Source organism: Anolis carolinensis, chromosome 2 (assembly GCF_035594765.1).
Source record: "Anolis carolinensis isolate JA03-04 chromosome 2, rAnoCar3.1.pri, whole genome shotgun sequence".
Lineage (NCBI taxonomy): Eukaryota > Metazoa > Chordata > Lepidosauria > Squamata > Dactyloidae > Anolis > Anolis carolinensis.
The window spans coordinates 158,414,545-158,436,734 of NC_085842.1; the positions used below are offsets into that span (position 1 = coordinate 158,414,545).

The 22,190-nt window shown below is 41.7% G+C and overlaps 2 protein-coding genes and 2 non-coding genes across 5 annotated transcripts; all 4 read right to left on the reverse strand.

Moving 5' to 3' along the window:
• Positions 1-2,363: 2,363 nt before the first annotated feature.
• Positions 2,364-10,910, reverse strand: atp5f1b (ATP synthase F1 subunit beta). The gene is made up of 10 exons (XM_003216996.4): positions 10,726-10,910; positions 8,115-8,297; positions 7,356-7,530; positions 6,249-6,370; positions 5,814-5,998; positions 5,064-5,222; positions 4,624-4,746; positions 4,175-4,387; positions 3,761-3,962; positions 2,364-2,588 (listed from the first exon to the last, which is right to left on the reverse strand). The coding sequence occupies exons 1-10, from the start codon at positions 10,850-10,852 to the stop codon at positions 2,491-2,493; spliced, it is 1,587 nt and encodes a 528-aa protein (XP_003217044.1). The 5' UTR covers positions 10,853-10,910; the 3' UTR covers positions 2,364-2,490.
• On the reverse strand, positions 6,068-6,139 carry LOC134297252 (small nucleolar RNA SNORD59). Its single transcript, XR_010003981.1, has one exon. It is a non-coding gene; the product is annotated as a small nucleolar RNA SNORD59 (small nucleolar RNA).
• Positions 7,993-8,067, reverse strand: LOC134297251 (small nucleolar RNA SNORD59). The gene has a single exon (XR_010003980.1). It is a non-coding gene; the product is annotated as a small nucleolar RNA SNORD59 (small nucleolar RNA).
• A 1,467-nt stretch (positions 10,911-12,377) lies between the features above and the next one.
• atg101 (autophagy related 101) lies at positions 12,378-21,177 on the reverse strand. Of its 2 annotated transcripts, none has more exons than XM_008103978.2 (3): positions 20,715-21,177; positions 14,580-14,864; positions 12,378-13,584 (listed from the first exon to the last, which is right to left on the reverse strand). In XM_008103978.2, exons 2-3 carry the CDS (start codon positions 14,829-14,831, stop codon positions 13,180-13,182), a joined length of 657 nt encoding a protein of 218 aa, XP_008102185.1. In that variant the 5' UTR covers positions 14,832-14,864; positions 20,715-21,177; the 3' UTR covers positions 12,378-13,179. The 2 variants fall into 2 exon arrangements, with proteins under 2 accessions (XP_008102185.1, XP_008102186.1); XM_008103979.3 differs by having other exon boundaries at positions 20,711-21,001.
• Between the last annotated feature and the right edge of the window lie 1,013 nt (positions 21,178-22,190).

The following is a 22,190-nucleotide window of genomic DNA, read 5'->3' on the forward strand; positions in this document are numbered from 1 at the left end:
CTGGGTGCTCCTGAAGTGGTTTCCCATTTTGCTTTATCTATTACCTGAATATTAAGCATATGCTGATTTTGGCAACATAATGTAGCTTTAAAAGATATGCATTATATTTGAGTAAATATGGTATTTATCAATCCTAAATAGAGAATATATGTCCCGCCAAATATTTTGTTCTACAACTCAAAAGAAATCCCAGCCAACACAGATAATGCTAACAGATTGTGGGGGATGTACTCCAAAAATATCTGCAAGATGAAATTTCCCCCACTTCTGCTGTAAAATGTGTAAGAAAATCTATGCTGGGGCAATACAATGTTGTGATGAAACAGCTTCAATTAGGTTACCAATATCCTTGTAAAAGCAGGAGTGCATGTTTATGGTAGTGATGGCTCCATTTAGTCACAAAGGGCACCTTTTTAAAAATTCAAACAAGGAATCCCATTTGCACATGAACTCGTCATTGAAAAGGGAACCTTCTGCCAATTCCTCATTTTGTGCTTATGAAGTGGTGTCAAGAGAATGTGAAACTTGAAGCCTCCTTCCCTAGGCCAAAATGAAACAAGAAACGTGAGAAATCAACGCTGCAGTTGTTATTGATCTTTGCAAGGCTTCTGCTAAATTAAACTCACATCAATTGTAATTCACAGCTACCATAGGAAGCAGTATTGATTCCTCCATTTTACAATGCAGCAAGGCTTATTAATAAATTTCAGTCTCTTTAAAATGCGCAGGCAGCTTATCACCAATCTTCACACTAAAGAGAATGATCACTTCACCTATATCTGGAAAATAGCTCTTAAAAGGGCAACGAAACTGAGAAAGAGGAACCAACAGCTAAGTATGTGAAGATGCTGTTTCGAGGAGGGGTAAATACTCTAAAGGTATCAGGTCCTGGATCTTGGAAGCTAAGGAGGGTCAGATCTGGGTAGTACTTGGATAGAAGGCTAATGCTGTAGGCTATATTTCAGAGGAAGGAACTGGCAAAACCAAATTTTGAGCATTCCTTGCCTAAGAAAATCCAGTGAAATTCTTGCAATTGCCATGAAGTTAAAAGGCATCTTGAAGGCACACACACAATTATGGTTTAGTTACTAAGAAGTTGAGAAAATGAGTCAAAGAGCTTAAAAAGAACTGGTGCTGGCCCAAAATGATTTGCCATGGAATACATTATTGCCTTAATCTGCCTTTCTAGTGCTCCCTGAAGCCTGCTCCATAGATCAAACAATTACAGAAAATAAACCAGCGTTTCCTAGGCTTGCTAAACAGGCTGATATTCCTTTTCGTGGAGTACTACAGCATTTTTGTAGAGCCCACTGCAAACACTGCACATTGTTGATAACAGATTTGTATAAATGAATGGGTTTCAGGAACTTTTTACTCTTTTCATGAACACAAAGATGGCCACACTTGATTTCAGGTTGCAAAGTTTAAGAGGCAGTGCTCTAAATTATGTATGTATCGTATAGGAAGTGCCCTTTTTTTGTTCCCACACAGAAGACACTGATTGGACTCAATGCATTTTTATTGCATACTCCCACTACTATTTTTTCTTAGTATGCTGCAGTTTTGCACATGCTCAATGCAGCAAATCATAGATTCCCAATTCTAATGCAAATACTTCAACTACCATACAAAAGACTGCTTCTGAATGTAAGACGGCATTAGAGGGAAGGCATTGGGAGAACGGGAGGTTATACGCAAAAGGAATTTGAGCAGAAAAACATCTGGTTGTATGCATTATAAATTCCCCTTGTACATAAACAGTGCTGTCGTATATTTGAAAAGTAAGCAACAGCAGAGGAAAGCAATATTTGCATATTCTCCTCCTACTGTTACCAATCCAGTGAAATAACCATCTCCTGTAGAGTGGTAAACCACTAGGTTAAAGGTAAAGGTTTCCCCCTGACATTAATTCCAGTTGTGCCTGATTCTGGGGGTTGGTGCTCATCTCTATTTCTAAGCCGAAGAGCTGGCATTGTCCGCAGACACCTCTAAGGTCATATTGGTTATATCATGACTGCATGGAGCACCGTTACCTTCCAGCTGAAACGGTACCTATTGATCTACTCACATTTGCATGTTTTCGAACTGCTAGGTTGACAGAAGCTGGGGCTAACAGCAGGTGCTCACTCTGCTCCCTTGATTCAAACCTGCGACCTTTTGGCCCACAAGTTCAGCAGTTCAGCGCTTTAATATGCTGTGCCACCGGGGGCTCCCGGAATTAGCAGTACAGTTATGATTTCTAATACTGTCCAATGAAAATTGTTATTCTCTGACTGTCAAACAGCCAATCAATCAGTAGGCCACTTTAGATGTGTTTGCTCCCCCCAACAATGTTACCACTTGTAACAAAACAAGTCACTCGGTTCTCACCAGATGTTTTATTGGAAACATTTAAATATTCTGCAGACGTGTTACGCAACTTCCAAAGGAGGAACCTCAACAACATGAACCAATGAAGATCTGAGAACAAGTTTTGACTTAGCAAGAGACTCATGAGTGCTCTTCAGCCAGCTTATCAGCCTTTGCCACTGCCTCCTCAATGGGTCCAACCATGTAGAAAGCCTGTTCAGGGAGATGGTCATACTCTCCTGCAAAAGGAGAAAAGAAGACATGCGTTGTCAGACCACAGAATCAGCTAGAATTGTTTAGAAAAAGCAGTGGTTCAGTATACAGGCAGTTCTCGGGACAAGGCAGCTTCTGTAGGTTTGTTCTTAAGTTGAATTTGTTTGTAAGTCGGAACAGGTACTTTTTATAAGTGTAACTCCAGCCAATGTGTTTGGACTTTTTAAAGTTTTTGATATCACAGCCTGTTACATTTCTTTTGCTGTCTGTGCCCTGGTTCAGAGGATTTCCCCTCACTTTCTGTTGCTGTGATAATTGGATTTTGAAAAATTTGGCTTGTTGTGGAAACTAAGACTAGTGATAAAAGTTTCAGTGGAGACACCTTTTCCCCATGATAATTCTTACATAAGTGAATTTCCCTTCCTAGGGGAAGCACTATAAGCTGAAAACTGGGTGAGACCTGCTTCTTGCCTATTTTTGACTATGGTAGAGAGGGCAGAAGCTGTTATGCTCTGCCGGTAGGCACCTGAAAAGCCTGCTACCACTACCACCATTCCACAAATATCCTGTGGGGATAGGAATCAGCTAAGACCTACTGAAATCCCTTTGAAGACAGTATTCTGCAGGAAACCAATGATGCAGCTGTAGAGGGGATGGGGGCCATGATGAGTAACACCAGCATTTTGGGGCATAGAAATGTCATTTTCAGCCACCATTTTAGTTTGTAGTTTCCTCCAAAAAGGGGGGGGAAATTATTTATTTATTTACATCACTTTTACCCCGCCTTTCTCTCCGAGGGGACTCAAAGCGGCTTACAGTAAATAGGCAAAAATTCAATGCCTAAAAACAATGTAAAAACAACAATTCATATAAAACTGTTTCAAAAGGTGGAGGCATCTGGAGGCTTTAGGGGCCCAAGTGCCACATGCGGACTACAGGCCATACTTTGCCCACCCCTGCTTTACAGTGTGTGTTCTGCTTTATTTAAACCTTTGTCCTCCTTTTTATGCTTCTCTTGGAAGCTTCCTGGAGCACTGGCTCACCTTTTAAATAATTTGCAATTTTCCATCTCAGTGTTACATAAAAATACCCACTTCTGCCATTTCTCACAGCTCAGGGACTCCCAAGGACAGACATTTTGTGCACAAATCTACTGAAGTTTCCCATTGTTTTACAAGTAATCAAAATATTTTCCTACCTGTCAGGATCTGCTGGAATCCTTTAATGGTTTCCTTCAGTGGTACCAGCTTCCCTGCATAGCCAGTGAAGACCTCAGCTACTTGGAAGGGCTGGGACAAAAATTTCTGTATCTTACGCGCACGGGCCACAGTCAATTTATCCTCTTCGGATAACTCATCCATACCCAAAATAGCAATGATGTCTTGGAGAGACTTATAATCCTAGGAAGACCAAAAAGAGAAATGGATAGAGTCAACATAGCCATCCTGGAACAGTTTAAGTCATGTAGCAATTCTTTTCCACTCTGGCTTTTATATTAGTACCATAAGTAGTAATCCTTGATGGCTAAAGTTTCTTGCTTCAAAACTTGTCTCTTCCTCCTAACCCGCTTCCCCAATGTTAAACTGTCCTCCTTTTCTCCCTTGCGCCTCACCTGCAAGATCTTTTGCACTCCACGGGCCACATCATAATGTTCCTGCCCCACAATATTGGGATCCATGATACGGGAGGTGGAGTCTAGAGGATCTACAGCTGGATAAATGCCCAGTTCAGCAATGGCACGCGACAGCACAGTGGTGGCGTCCAAGTGGGCAAATGTGGTCGCAGGAGCTGGATCAGTCAAGTCATCAGCTGGTACATAGATGGCCTGGGGAGTGTGGAAGAAGAATAGACAGTTCAGATTTATACTAAGGCAGAAGTCAATTTTAATTGTTGACGGAGAGTTTTGCAGTCCTTTAGAATTAGCTGGTTTGGACTAAAGGGGCATGAAGAGACGAGGAACGCTTTTCCCTGTTCCAGAAATCAGCTATTAATAAAGTCATATGCACAGCCTTTACGGGCTTTTAATTTGAGTTAAAGCAGAAATCTTGCAATAGTTGCTACCTGCACTGAGGTGATAGAGCCCTTCTGAGTTGTTGTGATCCTTTCCTGCATGGTACCCATATCAGTTGCCAGAGTAGGCTGGTATCCCACAGCTGAGGGAATTCTGCCCAGCAAAGCTGACACCTGAAAGAAAAGGAACAAGTAGTTTTTGTAGCTGACAATTACAGGACCCCTTACTTGTCTGCAAACCCAAAGTCTTCTGTGGTTGGTACAAGAACCTCAGGGTTTATTCTTTGTATCTAGAACAATCAATTTAAATTCTTCCTTTGCTTTTTATTTTACAACTTCAGAAAGCACCCTTGATAGACCAGAGACCCCTTTCTGATTGCAAACAGAAACGGAAGCCTCATGTTTTCCTAATTCTGCTCACTGCAGCCAAGTACATTCAGACGGGTAATTTGGTCTGCACCTGTGATCAAGGCCAGTCTACTCAAGCTTACCTCGGATCCAGCCTGTGTGAATCGGAAGATATTATCAATGAAAAGTAATACATCCTGGCCCTCCTGGTCTCTGAAATATTCAGCCACAGTCAACCCAGTTAGAGCAACCCTAGCACGAGCACCTGGTGGCTCATTCATCTGTCCATAAACAAGAGCGACCTGAGGAGTAAAAGGAGAATAGAGTTAGTAGTGAGTTTATTCCAGGCACATCATTATTTGGCTGCAGGTTCCCAGCATCATTATAATAAAACAATACACAATGGAAACAGCCAGAAGCAATGCAGCAACTCATTTCCATATAAATCGTGAGATTTAAAGATGACAGCCTACTCTCTTTCTCCACATGTTCACTTCCATGGAATGCTAGTCCTATACTGCATAAAAGTATTTCTTTCCAACATATATTCCTGATTATGCCATTAAGAGTTTTAAGGATGCCTCTCCAACAGTAATGGCTCAAATGTGCTATAACATTGCTGGTCCAGGATCAAAATGAGAATTCTGTCTTCATATCAGATGCAGAGTAACTAGTTTTTAATGCAAGTTACAACATTCCAATCTTTAAAGAAGTAAAAAGACAAATAATGATGCATCTTAAAAGTTAAAAGCCATGGACTAGATCTAGACATTTACTTTAAGAGAAGGCGTAATCAGGAAGTCCCAACATTTCAATGGGTTTCCTTCCACCAAAAATAATTTTGGACCAAAATCAGTATTTTCCCAACAGGATCACCTGTCTAGCTGAATCACCTTGGATGTAGCGTCCTTCAGGTTGATGACTCCAGATTCAATCATTTCATGGTACAAGTCGTTTCCTTCACGGGTTCTCTCCCCAACACCAGCAAACACAGAGTAGCCACCATGTGCTTTGGCAACATTGTTAATCAGCTCCATGATCAATACTGTCTTGCCTACACCAGCACCACCAAACAGGCCTGGGAAAGAAAGTGCTGTTTAGCAGCTTTGATTATATTTCCCACAATACCCCACATCACTCGTCTTTTCCTTCTCAGAAAAGAGAGTTGCTTCAGCAGTTTCAGGAGAACGAAAGTCTTGGGTTTACTCATCAGTGAAGGAAAAAAGCTAAAATTGAGCCAGCAGTACATCAGGATTTAACTGAAGCCTGGTTGTTAGCAAAGGACCCTTCTAGGACCTTCCTCACATGGACCTGCTAGAACAACTTACCAATTTTACCACCTTTGGCATAAGGTGCAAGGAGATCCACAACTTTAATGCCGGTGACAAGGATTTCCTGTTCGACACTCATCTCAACAAAGGCTGGAGCTTCTGCATGAATAGCAGCAAACCTGGAGGAGACAGTACACCTCATCTTAAGGAACTTGTGTCTTGCTTGAATGTTCACAAGGTTATTTACAGACAAAATGGAGCTTTACTGTTCAGTGTAAAGCTGCAAGCCTTCCCGGCTAGGCAACACTACAACACCCTTTATGTTCTTTGCTATTCTTTCTGATCACTGTCAGTTTAGTTTAACATTATGTATGATATCAAGCATGCAAAGAGAGATTCCATAATTACTCAATGAAAGACACAGAACAGGAAAGAAAAACTCTTGATTCTATACAATAGTTTCTATCAGCCAAAATGGAATTCCAAACCATACATTTGATAACATTAATTTCCCTTTTTAAAGAAAAGCTAATCTATATGTTTATTTGAACACACCTCTGAACAGAACCTCTATAGTACATCCATTGTAGAAGAATCACTCTATAGCTATATATTTAGCATGGTCCTATTGATATTAGAATGTAGAATTGCTTTGTTTATAAATCAGAAGTTTCCTCAGAAGTACAAAAGAAGTGTAAATCCAAAGGATAACTGGTTTTATCCAGCTGGTCTTTTGCTACTGACAGAAAGTGCTCTGATCAACAAAGGCTTCTATCAGTGATGTTCTAGCACAGTGCAATTCCTTGTACTATTTTAGATCTGCCTCCAGAGGAGTGTTATACTCTTTAAACCACTGTGGGAGGTGACACGGGAATGGAAAATTGTTAAGAGTTATGTACTATGGACCAGATAAGCTTTCCAACAACAAACTGATATAACCCTATGAACGTATCTGTGGAACAGCCAAGATCCTTAAAGTGACGTATTCTTCAGATTCCTGTGAATTGTGAGAGGACTTTGCAGCCATAGTTCTAATTCTAGCAGCCATAGACCAAAACTGTGAAAGATATTCTTTAAAATTTTAGATAAGTCTATGAAACTGCTTTTACTACTGCACTATTAACAATTATTTCCTTATGATTGATTTGTCAGATCCCCACTTACTGTTTTGTTGTTATGGGGCCTCTCTCATCAATTGGCTCTCCAATCACGTTCATGATTCTGCCCAGGGTCTCGGGTCCTACAGGGATTCTAATAGGGGCACCTAAATCCAAAACCCTTTGGCCTCTCACCAAGCCTTCGGTACCATCCATAGCAATGGTACGAACAGTATTCTCACCTGCAACAAAAGAAGGTGACGTTTTACTATGTTAGTAAGTGAACAGTGGAACTACATCCCAATACTCAAATACATATGTTCTCCTCTCTGTACTTAACTGGAACGGTAAAGCCATTAAAGCAGGGATAGTGAATGCATTTGACCAACATTCCTCACCCTTGTTGATTAAAGCTGATACAGTTTAGTCTCATACCTGGAACATCCCTGCATATTTATTGAAAGAAAATGAACTTATAATAAAAGGATATAAGAACTTCTCAAAACAAAATATGTAGTTTTCCTCTTCAAAGATAACAGAGACCAAAAAGCTACTATCCTTCACCTCAAACTGCCACTGCCAGTAGCATTCACCTGATCTTTGAACATAACAAATTGGATACCAATAAGCTACAATATTAATTAACGATGCCAGCCCACATGGTTTTCTTCCCAGATATTATGTGATTAGCTGTGGGCTCATTTCCTTCTCAGATCAAAAACATGGCTTCAGCAAGCTCAGAAGAACGAAAGTCATATTTTATGGATCATCAAGGAAGGAAGAGTTAAGCATGACTACATAGAGAGCAAATAGACTAGATGCTTACCTAAGTGCTGTGCTACCTCCAGGACCAGCCGTGTGTCTCTGCCTTGTACTTCCAGAGCATTGAGGATGGGTGGCAGGGCCTCCTCAAACTGGACATCCACCACAGCACCAATGACAGCAACAATGCGCCCTGTAGCCACTCCAGCTTTAGCTGCAGGTGCTGTTTGTGCAGCATAGTTTCGGCCTACAAAATTACGACAAACAACTTAAGACAATATATGAAACACCATTTTTTTCTTTCACACTTCTAACAGCGTTCAAAGAAAGGAAGTTTCCCCAGGGAGTCACACCTGTAACTTCCTCTCTTTTGATGTAGACAACATCAGACTAAAGATCTGGTTGCATCGTTTATTCCCAACATTTTAAGGTCACTGATCTAGGTGACTACATAGGCAAAACCCTCAATGGTGCAATGAGCAGAGAATCCATTGTTTCCGAGTGTCATTAATTCAGTATAGAGAATGGAGGTGGAGAACCAACCTTATCACTATTTTGATCTGCCAGGTTTCCCAACTTTTTATCCCTCGACATTTTTCATTCTCAACTTCTGTGTTAATAATTCCTGCACACTGTCGATAATTTTCACACCTACATGACTTCTAAGGTTCAAAAGGCAGAGCTTTAACTGCACACTTTACAACTGATGTAGAGAATCTGTAAAGCTGGACATGAAATCTGGTACCAGCATGAGCCTCAGATTCAGCAGTGTACAGATCTAAATTTAAAAGACAATCCTCAGCTATCCTGACAACTAACCACCATCAGATGTTTTAAACCTTTAACTGCCATTAGACCCAGCAGGCGTGATCAATCATTAACAATGGTGGAAGCTATAATAAAAAAATACCCAGAAAGATAACAAGTTGGGAGAGACTGCTCTTCTTTAGATTTAGCCCTATGCTTACTTTTATACTCCTTCCTTGTTCTGAAGAGCAAACAAAGCTGTTTAGGCTTATTTATCATCACCATTATTATTTTTATAATTATTACTCTTTCACCATTTTCACACAGATTTATGAAGACAAGTTATAAATCCCACACAACCAAGAGCCAGTAATCCACAACCTCATATTTAGCCCTCTGCACAATGTCTACCTCTGGCTGCTCTTCTGTAAAAGCCACGGCCCATCAGTGTACAAGATCCCTCCTTCCAGGACTTCTTTAAATTTACTCACCAGTGGCTTTGTTAGCATAAGCCACTTGCAGGATACCAGCCATTGTAATCTATAACCTGTCTTCCCCTTTGCACAATTACAGAGCAGGCCTCCACAAGTTGTGACCCTCCTGTTGTTTGGGCCTCCAAATCCCAAAAGCCCTCACCAGCTTGTTCAATGGTCAGGAATCCTGGGAATTGGAGGCCCAAACAGCTGGAGGGCAGCAGCTGGAGGAGGCCTGTCATAGAGAGGGCAGCCCCTCTGTGAGGGAAAGACATATTGGGAGCAAGCTTGTTTTCTGCTGCCCTGAAGACTAGGACACGGAACAATGGCTTCAATCTACAGGAAAGGAGATTCCACCTGAACATTAGGAAGAACTTCCTAATTTGAGAGCTGTTCACTCTCTGCCCTGGAGTGTGATGGAGGCTCCTTCTTTGGAGGCTTTTAAGCAGAGGCTGGATGGCCATCTTTGGGGGGAGGGGTGTGTGTGTGCTTTGAATTCGATTTTCCTGCCTCTTGGCAAGGGGTTGGACTGGATGGCCCACGAGGTCTCACCCAACTCTAGGATTCTATCATTCTCTCCTGTCCTTGGGTGACCCCTAGGGTCTTGTAATATTTCACAACGAGGGCAAAGAAATCATTCCAGTGGCAGGCTCTTCCGGAGGGATCATCCAAGAATGCTATGACACTGTAGAATGAATGCAGCTTGACACTGCTTCATTGCCCCGGCTCAGTGCTGTGAAATCCTGGGATTTGTATTTTGGTGAGGTACCAGCACTCTTTGGTAGCAAAGGCTGAAGACCTTTGTGAAACAGCCCTACAAAATGGAGGCCGAGATGGCCAGCTTCAATGTCACAGCCGCTGCAACCTCGCTGAATCGGCCACCACTTGCCATGGGACCCAATTGGAGTCTCCTAACTGGGTCTGTAACAGACATGGGCAAACTACGGCCCTCTAGGTGTTCTGGATTTCAACTACCACAATTCCTAACAGTGGGAGTCGAAGTCCAAAACACCTGGAGGGCCAAAGTTTGCTCATGCCGGGTCTATAATATCTTCCTTCCTGGAGGTCAGGAGTTCGAATCCCGACTCGGCCACGAGGAAAACCTCAGCGGGTGACCCTAGGCAGATAATAATAATCTTTATTTATATCCCGCCCTATCTCCCGAAGTGGACGCAGGGCGATTTACAAAAAATATCGGCATTCAATACGGTAAAGAAACTGAACGAGGATAATGATGGAACAAGGCCTTTAGCCTTCTCTGCCAAACTACAAATTCCTGGCTCTAGTTAAAGTGGGATCAAAGGGCTCATTGTTCCTGTTATTGCAAAAAGCAATAAGCGGAGAGCGCTTTCAGGCGGGAAAACGCCTTGGGTCTCCGTTCCCACCACTAGGCCGCAAGGTGACCCCGCCCTCGCGTGGCCTCCTCCTTCCTTCCTTCCTTCTCTCCCGACTCACGGGCCTCGGTGGCGGAGGCGACGGCCCCGCTGCGAAGCTGGAGCAGGTCCTGGAGCGGCCTCGTCCCGCTCCCGCGTAGGAGGGAGGCGGCCGAGGCGACACAGCGGCGACCAGCGAAGCTCAACATGGCGGCCACCGGGCGGACTGAGAGAGCGGAGCCGCAGTGCCTGCCTCAATCAGCTCCAGAGGGAAGAGGGCGGGTCCCGCTTCCCTTATTGGTTAGACGGTTCCACTTCCTCGCGCCTATTGGCTGAACGTCCTTGTCACTCGTCTGGGAACGCAGTCGCTGGTTGGGAAGGGTTTTGGAGACGCCATGCTCCCGCCTCCAGACTCACTATAGCCTTGTTTTCTTTGGTCACTGTAGGTGCTTTTCAGTCCCTAGCCTTTCTGCCATTGAGCAAAATCAATGGCTTTCTAATAAAATCCTGCTCATCCATTGGGCAGAATTGAATTCCCACCCCCTAACGAATACGATTGGCCAATGTATAGGAAATAGGCGGGCATTACCTCTAAAGTCACTGTGCGTGAATGGAGCACGTGTCCTCGATTTGCCCTTGCCAACCAAATGCGACGGTCTCCGGACTTCCTTGGGCCGCAGGAGGTGCCAGAGTTTACCCATGAAAGAGAATTGGGAACCTGTCAAGGGAAGGCCACTGCCAAATCCAAGCTGGGTCTGAATGCAACTTTTATTCCCCCTGCAACCATAACCAGGGTGCATCCACACTATAGAAACAATGCAGTTTGACCCCACTTTAACTGCTGGCCTGAGTGCTGTGGACTCATGAAAGTTGTAGTTTGGTTAGGCATTCAAATTTCACGCCAATTACTGAGGAAGATGTGGGCAAAACGTCAGGAGAGAATGCTTCTAGAACATGGCCATAGAGCCTAGAAAACTCACAGCAACCCAGTGATTCCGGCCATGAAAGCCTTCGAGAACACATCTATAAACTGCTCTTGGAGACGTTTTGGCTGAAGGCTGGGGTATACATCCACTAAATAAATACATAGGATTACAACTATGGGAGCAATACGAGATAGGCATGAGCTGCATTACATCAAAGCCTTGCTTCCAGCAATCAAATTATGATTGTAATTCTGTTGTTGTACAACCACTGTATTAACTGAGGATAGGTACTCAGATTTAACATAAGGCACATAACAGAGATATTTCTATTGACCTGGATATAGAAATACCTGGATATATAAATATACAGGAGATATTTAAAAAGAAACAAGACAAATTTACAGAGGATGTGACTAGTCATCATATGGCATATATATATATATATATTCTGCAGTAACAGAATCAGGATGCCTCCCACTATCAGTAACTGGAGAACACAGGTGAGAAAGTGGTGCTCCCTCATGTCTTGGTTTAGGCTTCCTATAAGCATCTCTGATGGACCCCCATGTCAATAAATGTTGGACTAGGTAGGCATTTGTACTGCTCCATCATAAATCTTCTTATGTTTTACATTTAAGAGCAGGTGAAACTAGGCCACTGTCAACCAGACTGTTTTAAATGCACATGAAGCAGTCAGATAGAAACTGAGTGACATGGAATAACTGGGGTCCTCTTTATTATAATATGCTTTCTGAAAGCTGCTTTTGTGCTGAATAAAATTATGAGTAAAATTATTGAATAGACAGTGTTATGTTTTTAGGCTTTGTTTTTAATTCTCATATTATTTTAATACACAGTGTTACAATGGAAAAACATACAGAAGACATAGAGGATCTTCAAGTCCTCTAAAAATGCAAGTTGCCCTTTCCAAACTCTACTAAGGAATAGGAACCGTAGGTCTGAGACATGCTGAAATAGTTCTTTCCTGAAGCTAAGATCCATAAGAATAGTGTGGATCCCAAGGCCTGACTGCACTGGAACTCTAACACACAAGGGACATTGGTATTTAATCAGATTAATTATCCTAAAGCCAGAAGCTGGTCAAGGAAAATAAGGGTAAGTTGTCAGCAAGAAAGGCACCCATTTTTCCGTGGAAGATAATCCCAACTTGGTAGATTTCAGTATGCAAAAGCTCTCACAATCAAGAAATCAAGGCATTTGATCTAAATTCAGTTTTAGGGCTCATGATGAGCACCAACCTTAGAACTATCACACAGAATACATTAGGAAAATATTCACAACATATTCATTCCATTTTGCCTATAAAGATATGCAGTGGTGTTCATTTAATGGAGAAAAGACTAATGAAAAAGAAGACTGAAGGAGAAATCCTAGTGTTCATTCCCTATTATTAGGGAGGGCGCCTAGGATGTCAAGGTTTGGTGAACAAAGCTAGTTCCAGTCTTGTGATTATGGCGCTCATGAAACAGAGTATGACACTCCTGGATTTTCTAGGAGGATTATTGGTTTGGTTCAGGGACTTGGTGAGAGCAAAAAGCCAGCTGTTTGTGTTGCTTCCCTAAAATGTCAGCTCCAGCATCCCATGGATGTCAAAGTGCCAGGGTGTCTTTGATGAGGCGCCGCATGGTGGTAGTGACAGAAGTTCCCAGTGAGTCAGTGATCTGGTAAGAAATCTTGTATAGGTAGGGCTGGACATCCCGCAGCCCTGTATCAAAGACATTGTCCACCTCAGACTGTGTAGGCATCTTGGGCAGGTATTCGTGCCGGTTCATCACTTCCACAATGTTGATGATTTTTTCGCAGAGTTTCTCACCCACCTTCTCCCGACAGATCTGCCGCTCCTGTTCGTTAGCTAGGCTCACCACATTCACTTTGATTGTCCAAACTTCCCAAGGGATGCACTCATCTGAAAAGGGCCATCGTGATTTCTTCTTCTGGTAAAACTCAAGGGAGATCTGGCCCATTCCATCGTTGCCTGAATTCCGCAGTGCATCCTAGGAAAAGAGAAGAGAGCAATGGGCCTTGGTTTCCCAAGTTTCCATTATGACACAGAGAAGAAGTCACTACCCCTTGTACTAAGAATCATAATTCTTAATCAAAGTTTTCTGTGTAACTATAGTCAGAAGCCAAATGAAAATACCCTTGGAATGGAAACCCACGTGAATGATGTGATGCTGCCCAACAACTGTATGGCCCAAATTACTGCTAGCCACTGAGGGTGCAAAGCCTTCTCTGGTCACAAACCTCATTTAAAGCAATGTGTTATATTTATGAGTAGACATATAAGGATTATGTGGGGCTTAGCATTCTAACACACAATCCTCTGCACAGGAGAAAAAGTCTTAGGATGCTGACATACGTATATCAAATTCTTGCAGAGCCATTTCAATACAGAGGCACTCCACCTATAATTGCAATCTATTTATTATATTCTGTCCTAAAACAAATGCACTCAATGAAACTCACAATCAATTAAAACTATAAAATCAGAAACAGAACTAAAAAGTAGTAAACCACTAGTAATTGACATCATTTTAAAAGAATCTTAAAAGAGGAAATAATTAATAAAAATACACTAGAAGAAAATATCACTCTCAGCTCTCTACAATGCAGGAAGTGTGGCCAAATATATCCCCCTCCCCGCAGAGGCTATTCCAAAACCTGTACACTACAATTACAAAAATCTCTTCCACATCCACCTTTGTATGTAAATCAGTTAAACATACAGAAGAGAAATTGAATTCTTAAACATATTTATGCAAGAGAAGCAGATTCCAGACATGTTCCACTCTCAAATTTTCTAGGCTTTCTAGGTTAAAACCATCTCCTTGAGTCTGGAAACAACGTCGTAAACAGCACAGACAGTCTACTCGCTGCAGGAGAGACTCCTGGGGCCTGCTTGACATTGTGTATAAAGAGAAGTTCATCTTCCTGGACCATATAGTCATTCAAAATGTTTATAAAATAATTACAGAACAAAAACCTTTACCTTAAATTCCCCAACAGCTTTTCTCAATGCCCGGTCGAGCTCCTCTGAAGAGACCCTGACATAGGTGAAGTCAATGAAGTCACAGTCAACGTCTTGTGTGCCAACTGTCCCGATAGAATAGGTCCCTTCCTTCTTGTAATGGAACTTCCCTGTGCTGCGATGGAGCAAGATGGTGTGCAACACAGCCAGCATGGCCTCCTCAATTTGGCGGCCCTCAACTGATATCTCCAGCACCTCTGAGCGACAGTTCATCTTGACTTTTGCAAAGTCCTAACCTTCTCTCTACTAAAACAAGAATACAAGCAAAACAGATTAATGAATTTTCTATGAAGGACAGGAAGGTCCAAGACTAAACATTATATTTTTATTAAAGGAAAGTAAAATCTTGTGATCAAGCAAAAGCTGTTTTTAGTTTTGTGATTAGGGGGAAAGAGGAAAATGTAGGTGCTCAACATTACACTGCCACTTTTAAATTTACCATTCAATTAATGCAAGAAAATCAACAAATGGCTTGAATGAAGGGGAAAGTGTTTATTTTTTGAAATCATACTATTTTTCTCAGCTAACCAAAATAATGTTTGTATTATCAACCCAGCATCTATTGAGAGAACAGCCAATTTTGACAAGATAATTATCATGATCTATACTCTTCCTGAATGTTACTGGGCAACACCTTCTGCATATGATAAAGTAGATTGCAGTCCATAAAAACATATATTTGAATAAAGCTGTTTGCCTATCAAATATCAGGGATCATTTCCCCTTCTAATGTGTCAGGAACTAGTATTCTACTTAGGTTCACTGGCTGCAATTGTTTCATTCCTGGAGCCTTGCTTTTTGGGGATCCGTAGTTGATGGCATGTCAATCAATAAAAGCCACGTGTCTCCATTTTGAGTAGCGCTGGTTTAGAAGAATCTGTTGCTTTTTCATTGTGGGGCAGAAAGGCGGGACCAGCCAGATGAAACTTTCCTCTTTTATACAACTACTAGCTGTGCCCGGCCACGCGTTGCTGTGGCGTTGTCTGGTGGTGTTGGTGAGAACTTGTTGAGGTAGTGGTGGTATTGAATGTCTGTTGTATGGTTTATGTTTAGTATGCATTTGGTTATTTGTGTACTGTGAAAGTGGTGAGGATAGAGGGGGTCTATGTCCCTGTGTAGTATTGTATAAGGAGCCCCGGTGGCGAAGTGCGTTATAGCACTGAGCTGGAGACCAAAAGGTCCCTGGTTCAAACCCCGGGAGCGGCGTGAGCGGCTGCTGTTAGCTCCAGCTCCTGCCAACCTAACAGTTCAAAAACATGCAAATGTGCGTAGATTAATAGGTACCGCTCCGGCGGGAAAGTAAGGGCACTCCATGCAGTCATGCCGGCCACATGACCTTAGAGGTGTCTACGGACAACGCCGGCTCTTCGGCTTAGAAATGGAGATGAGCACCAGGCCCCAGAGTCAGACATGACTGGACTTAACGTCAGGGGGAAACCTTTACCTTTACCTTTAGTATTGTATAGTATTTATATGTTGTCCATGTGTTGTGAAAGCTTGGGTTGTGTCCAGCTGCATAGTAGAAAGGGTTGGGCTGGATGGCCCCTAGGAGTCTCTCCAAACTCTTGGATTCTATGCTTCTATTATTATTATTATTATCATCATCATCTTCTTCATCATCATTATTATGTAGAGGCTGGATGGCCATCTGTCAGGAGCACTTGGATTGTGTCCTCCTGCATGGTAGAAGGAAGTTGATCTGGATGAACCTTAGGGGTAACTCCAAACCTTAGGATTGTATGATGTTGTTATTATTATTATTATTATTATTATTATTATTATTATTATTATTATTAGTGTTAGTATTGAGAGGCTGGGTGGCCATCTGTTGGAAGTGCTTGGATTGTGTCCTCCATGGCAGAGTAGAGTTGGAGTGGATGGCCTTTAGGTGTGTCTCCTAACTGTCTGATGCTATGATTCGATGTGTGTTATTATTGTGCAGATATTGGATGGCCATCTGTCAGGAGTGGTTGGATTGTGTCCTCCTGCATGATATAAGGAAGTTGAACTGGATGATCCTTAGGGGTATCTCCTAACCTTAGGATTGTACAATATTCTTATTCTTATTATTATTGAGAGGCTGGGTGGCCATCTGTTGGGCGTGCTTGGATTGTGTCCTCCATGGCAGAATTGGGTTGTTCTGGATTACCACAGTAATTATTTCATATTACAGTAGAATCTCACTTATCCAACATTCGCTTATCCAAAGTTCTGGATTATCCAACGCAGTCTGCCTTTTAGTAGTCAATGTTTTGTAGTCAGTGTTTTAAATTCATTGTGATATTTTGGTGCTAAATTTGTAAATACAGTAATTACAACATAGCATTATTGAGTATTGAACTACATTTTCTGTCAGATTTGTTGTATAACATGGTATTTGGTGCTTAATTTGTATAATCATTACCTAATTTGATGTTTAATAGGCTTTTTCTGAATCTCTTCTTATTATCCAACATATTCACTTATCCAACGTTCTGCCGGCCTGTTTATGTTGGATAAGTGAGACTCTACTGTATATTTATAATCTTATATCTGCTTAGAACTGGATTATATGAGGCCCCTTCTACACAGCTGTATAAAATGCACACTGAAGTGAATTATCTGGCAGTGTGGACTCAAGATAATCCAGTTCAAAGCAGATAATATAAGATTATAAATGGGTAATATAGCTGTGTGGAAGGGCCTTGAGTCTACACTGCCATTTAATCCAGTTAAAATCAGATAATCTATGGAAAATGCCTAAGTGAGGCCTAACTGTGCCTGTCCCGTGAGCTGAGTAGGTTGCTAGGAAACCAAGTGGGCGGAGCTTAGCACTCTAACTGGCAGCAATTGGATAAAAACAATTATTACTCTCTCTCTAATTAGGACTTTATTTTTCTTTTCTTTTTGTTGTATCAACCTAGTGCCGTGGATGATGGGTTGTGTTGTCAAATGTTGAGGTTGGGGGGCCTGTACTTTTGTTGTTTTGTCCACTGCCCTGATGCCATTACTCTTATATATATATAGATTAATAGCTGAGGAACACTGTTAAGTTTTGCATCTAATCATCTTACACAGAGAAAGTCTTTAGGAAGAGCTAGAACAAACAGGAAACAACTGAAGTAGGGGTTCATAAGCACAAACCATTAACAAACTATTCTCCATGAATAAGAAAAGAAAAATAATGATGGCAGTGGTGGGAGACATGCAGCGAGTATGAATTTTCTATGGGTATGCCATTTGTCACAGCTAAAACACAGTCTGATAGCAAGATATACTGCCTTCTTTTACTAGCTGTAACTAACAAAGACTAGTTAAATATAGTGGACCCTTGGTATCTGCTAGGGTTTGGTTCCAGGACCCTACTCCATATGGATACCAAAGTTTGCGGAATGCTCAAGTCCCATTATATACAGTGGATAGTACTATGACATCCCTTATATCAAATGTCAAAATCAAATATTTTTTGTGAAATAAAAGAAAACAAAATCATGGTTGGTTGAATCAATGAATGAGGGGTTATGGAAGACTGGTTGTAATCTGTTTCTAACAACTGTCCAGACTGCCCCCTAGTGGTTTCCAATGTAGTTTCAGGTTGGAAAATTTTGAATACCCTGCACATTTATTAATTTATTTGCATAGATTGATTATTCAGCAGTCAAATAACATCTACAGGAAGAGTACTGGAGTGCTATGACTGGGCAATGCAGAAATTAGCAATACTTGGCAGAATCCAGTGGCATATTTCTGGTGGATTTTCCTCCTTTTGCCAGAATTGGCAACTTCCTTCCAAAAATCTCCACCCCACACCGTCTAAAATATAGTCTTACAGGGTTAGGGACACCCATGGAGCGGTTTCTTATACAACAGAAGACTGCAGTAAAAGTGGTAAGTCCCAATTTTCCTATTAGAAAAACCCTGTTGTGTCTTGATCATTATGATTATGAAGAAAAAAAACACAGGTAAAACAGATGGGGTTTTCTAATTTCCTGTTAGGGGTTAAAATCAAGAAGTGCTTTTATGTTGTGGTCAAAAGCAAAATTCTGTTACATTAATATAGCATTTCTCACAAATTAACTACTATTTTCAATCTTGTTTCGAAAACCCACTGAGACTTTAATCTTATGCATCATTCATGTTAAGTCCCACTGAGTTCAATCACACTTTTCGGGATAAAGATGTACAGAAACAAGCTCCAAATGTCCCTGATCCTTTTTATTTGCTTTGATATTGAGATACAGTTTTGCCTCTTACTCACTTTGTTATCTACCTACACGAGATACAGCACTGCTTAAGACTCTTATGTAACAAAACAAGTCATGCTCCACATATTATGATACACCTTTAAAATATCCAGAATATTAACATAGCAGTACAATTAAAACAAGCATTCTTATGGCACTAATTAGGCAGAACTAAGGAAGATCTAGTGGAATATTTTTTTGGAGTGTCAGTATGCAAGACCATGGAGAGTGAATCCACAGATAAGAGGTGTTGTGCTGTTTATATTTCTCAAAGACGTGGTAGTAGCCACGGCAGCTCAGCGGTTAAAACTGTTAGCTGCAGGAAATCTACTGACCGGAGGGATAGCAGTTTGAAGCTGAGAGTTGGGGTGCGCTCCCGGATGTCAGCCCTAGCCTCTGCTTACCTTGTGTAAAAAGGCATTGAATGTTTGCCTTATATATGTAAACTGTAATCCGCTCTGAGTCCCTCTGGGGAGATAAAGCGGAATATAAATAAAATGTATTATTATTATTATTATTATATCTATGATATAAACTTGAATAGCATGCTCACTAAATATGGGAAATACATCCAAAGCAAACTGTGTTATAAGAAGGTAAAGATAAAGGTTTCCCCCTGACATTAAGTCTAGTTGTGTCTGACTCTGGGGATAGGTGCTCAACTCAATTTCTAAGCCAAAGAGTTGCCGTTATCCGTGGATTCCTCCAAAGTCATGTGGCTGGCATGACTATATGGAGTGCCGTTACCTTCCTATCAGAGCGGCACCTATTGATCTACTCACATTTACATGTTTTCGAACTGCTAGGTTGGCAGAAGCTGGGGCTAACAGTGGGAGCTCACTCCACTACCTGGATTCGAACCGCTGACCTTTTGGTCAGCAAGTTCAACAGCTCAGTGATATAATCCGCTGTGCCAGCGGGGGCTCATGTTATAAGAAACTGGAGCATATATTATTTTCTGTTTTTGATATGTCACATATTCTTTAGTGTTGTAAAGGCCCTTGAAGTATAGAGGCCAAGACAGGCTGGCCATATTAAATACCTTGGTTATTTTGAGTATTGTTTGCTTCCCCCTTTTTTTGGCTACCTGTATTGGTTTCACCTCTTCATAATCTGAGAAATAACTAAGTGTGGATCTACACCAGTCATAGGCAAACTTCGGCCCTCCAGATGTTTTGGACTTCAACTCCAACAATTCCTAACAGCATACCTACAGGCTATTAGGAATTATGGGATCTGCAGTCCAAAACACCTGGAGGGCCGAAGTTTGTCCATGTCTGAGCTATACTGTAGAACAAATGCAGTTTAACACTTTAACTGCCATGGCTCTGTGCTATAGAATCGTGGCAGTTGTAGTCCGGTGAAGCCCCAGCACTTTATAGCAGAGGAAGCTTTATAAAATGACAGCTCCCAGGATCCCGCAGCATAGCAGTTGAAGCGGTTTCAAGCTGCATTCATTCAACAGTGTAGATGCATCTTAAAGACCCTGTTTTTCCATAGAGGCTCACTAGATGCTCTAATGGAAAATCTACATCTACATACATGTATAAAACATACCACCTTAATGAAAGCAATGAGATTAGGGTTTAGGAGATCTGTGTTTAAATTCTCCATCAACCAGGGTGTAAATCCTTGGTCAGTTACTGTCAGCCCATCTCAAGTATGGAAACAGCATACCCACATAGCATAGGGACCCAATTTTAGGAAGACCTGCTCTGTTTCCATCCAGGCCAATTAATCCTAACGCATGGAAAAAAGAAGGCCCACTGGTAACCAAGGCAACGGAGAAGAGGGGGCGTACTATTTCATGCATGGGGGGGGGGGCTCAAAAGGCACTCACCCCCCTCCTAAGAAGAGAATTAGGCTCACCTACCTCTGGCTGCGTCTACGGGCGAACAACTTAGCCCTTGGACCAGACCAACGGAAGCAGGACGGGAGGGGACAGACACCAAACTTTCGTTTGTATTCTCGGAAGAAGCCGACGCTATTCTTTCCGCTGCGTCCTCTTGAACATATACGTCGGTATTATAGTGTTACGTACTCCTATTCCGTTTATGACCAGGCCCCGCTTTTCACCTCTGTCCTTTTGATTCTTTTCCGTCCTCCCCCCTCTTGCTTTTGGTACGTTCCAAGAAAACAAACCGCAGCCACTGAAGTGGGAGGAAACGTCACAAGGCAGCAGCTTCCGGGTTCTACGAAATCCAATAGCTCTCGGTTGCTCCCTGTCGGTTGAAAGTGGAGTTGCTACACGATTGTTTCAATGCAGAGCTTTCCAAACATACAGTAGAGTCTCACTTACTCAGCATAAACGGACAGGCAGAACGTTGGATAAGTGAATATGCTGGATAAGGAGATATTAAGGAAACGCCTATTAAACATAAAATTAGGTTATGATTTTACAAATTAAGCACCAAAACATCATGTTATACAACAAATTTGACAGAAAAAGTAGTTCAGTATGCAGCAATGCTATGTAGTAATTACTGTATTTACGAATTTAGCACCAAAATATGTTTTGAAAACATTGACTACAAAAATGTGTTGGATAAGTGAGACTCTACTGTATTGGTGACAGGGTTGTTATGTTTTCCAGGCTGTATGGCCATGATCCAGAAGCATTCTCTCCAGACGTTTCGCTCACATCTATGGCAGGTTGTGAGGTATATTGGAAAAAAACTACGCAAGGAAGGTTTATATATCTGTGGAAGGTCCAGGGTGGGAGAAGGAACTCTTGTCTGCTGGAAGGCAGTGTGAATGTTTTAATTAATCACCTTGATTAGCATTAATGGCCTTACCAGATTCATGTCCTGGCTTCTTCCTGCCTGGGGGAATCTTTTGTTCAGAGGTGTTAGCTGCCCCTGATTGATTCATGTCTGGAATTCCCGTTTTCAGGGTGTTGTTCCTTATTTACTGTTCTGATTTTGGAGTTTTAAATACTGGTAGCAAGATTTTGTTCATTTTCATGGTTTCTTCCTTTCTGTTGAAATTGTCCACATGCTTGTGGATTTCAATGGCTTCTCTGTGTGAGTGGTCCAGCATTTTTGTGTTCTCAAATAATATACTGTGTACAGGTTGGTAAATATTGGTGGCACACGTTTTAGACATGCATGATTTCATGACACAGTAATTATTTTTACTAAGGGCTAAGTTCAAAGCAGATAATTTGGGATTGTGTTCAGCAGGGTCGAAGGGGCCTTGGTCGGGAATATCCATGTGCAAAGGGATTGTGTCTGTTCTGCTAGAGAAGCCTTTTCACCTTGTCCACGTGGTCACTCATCCTGGCCTTAGGGTGCATCTATGACACTGTAAAACAAATGCAGTTTGACATAAATGCTCAGTGCTATTAAAT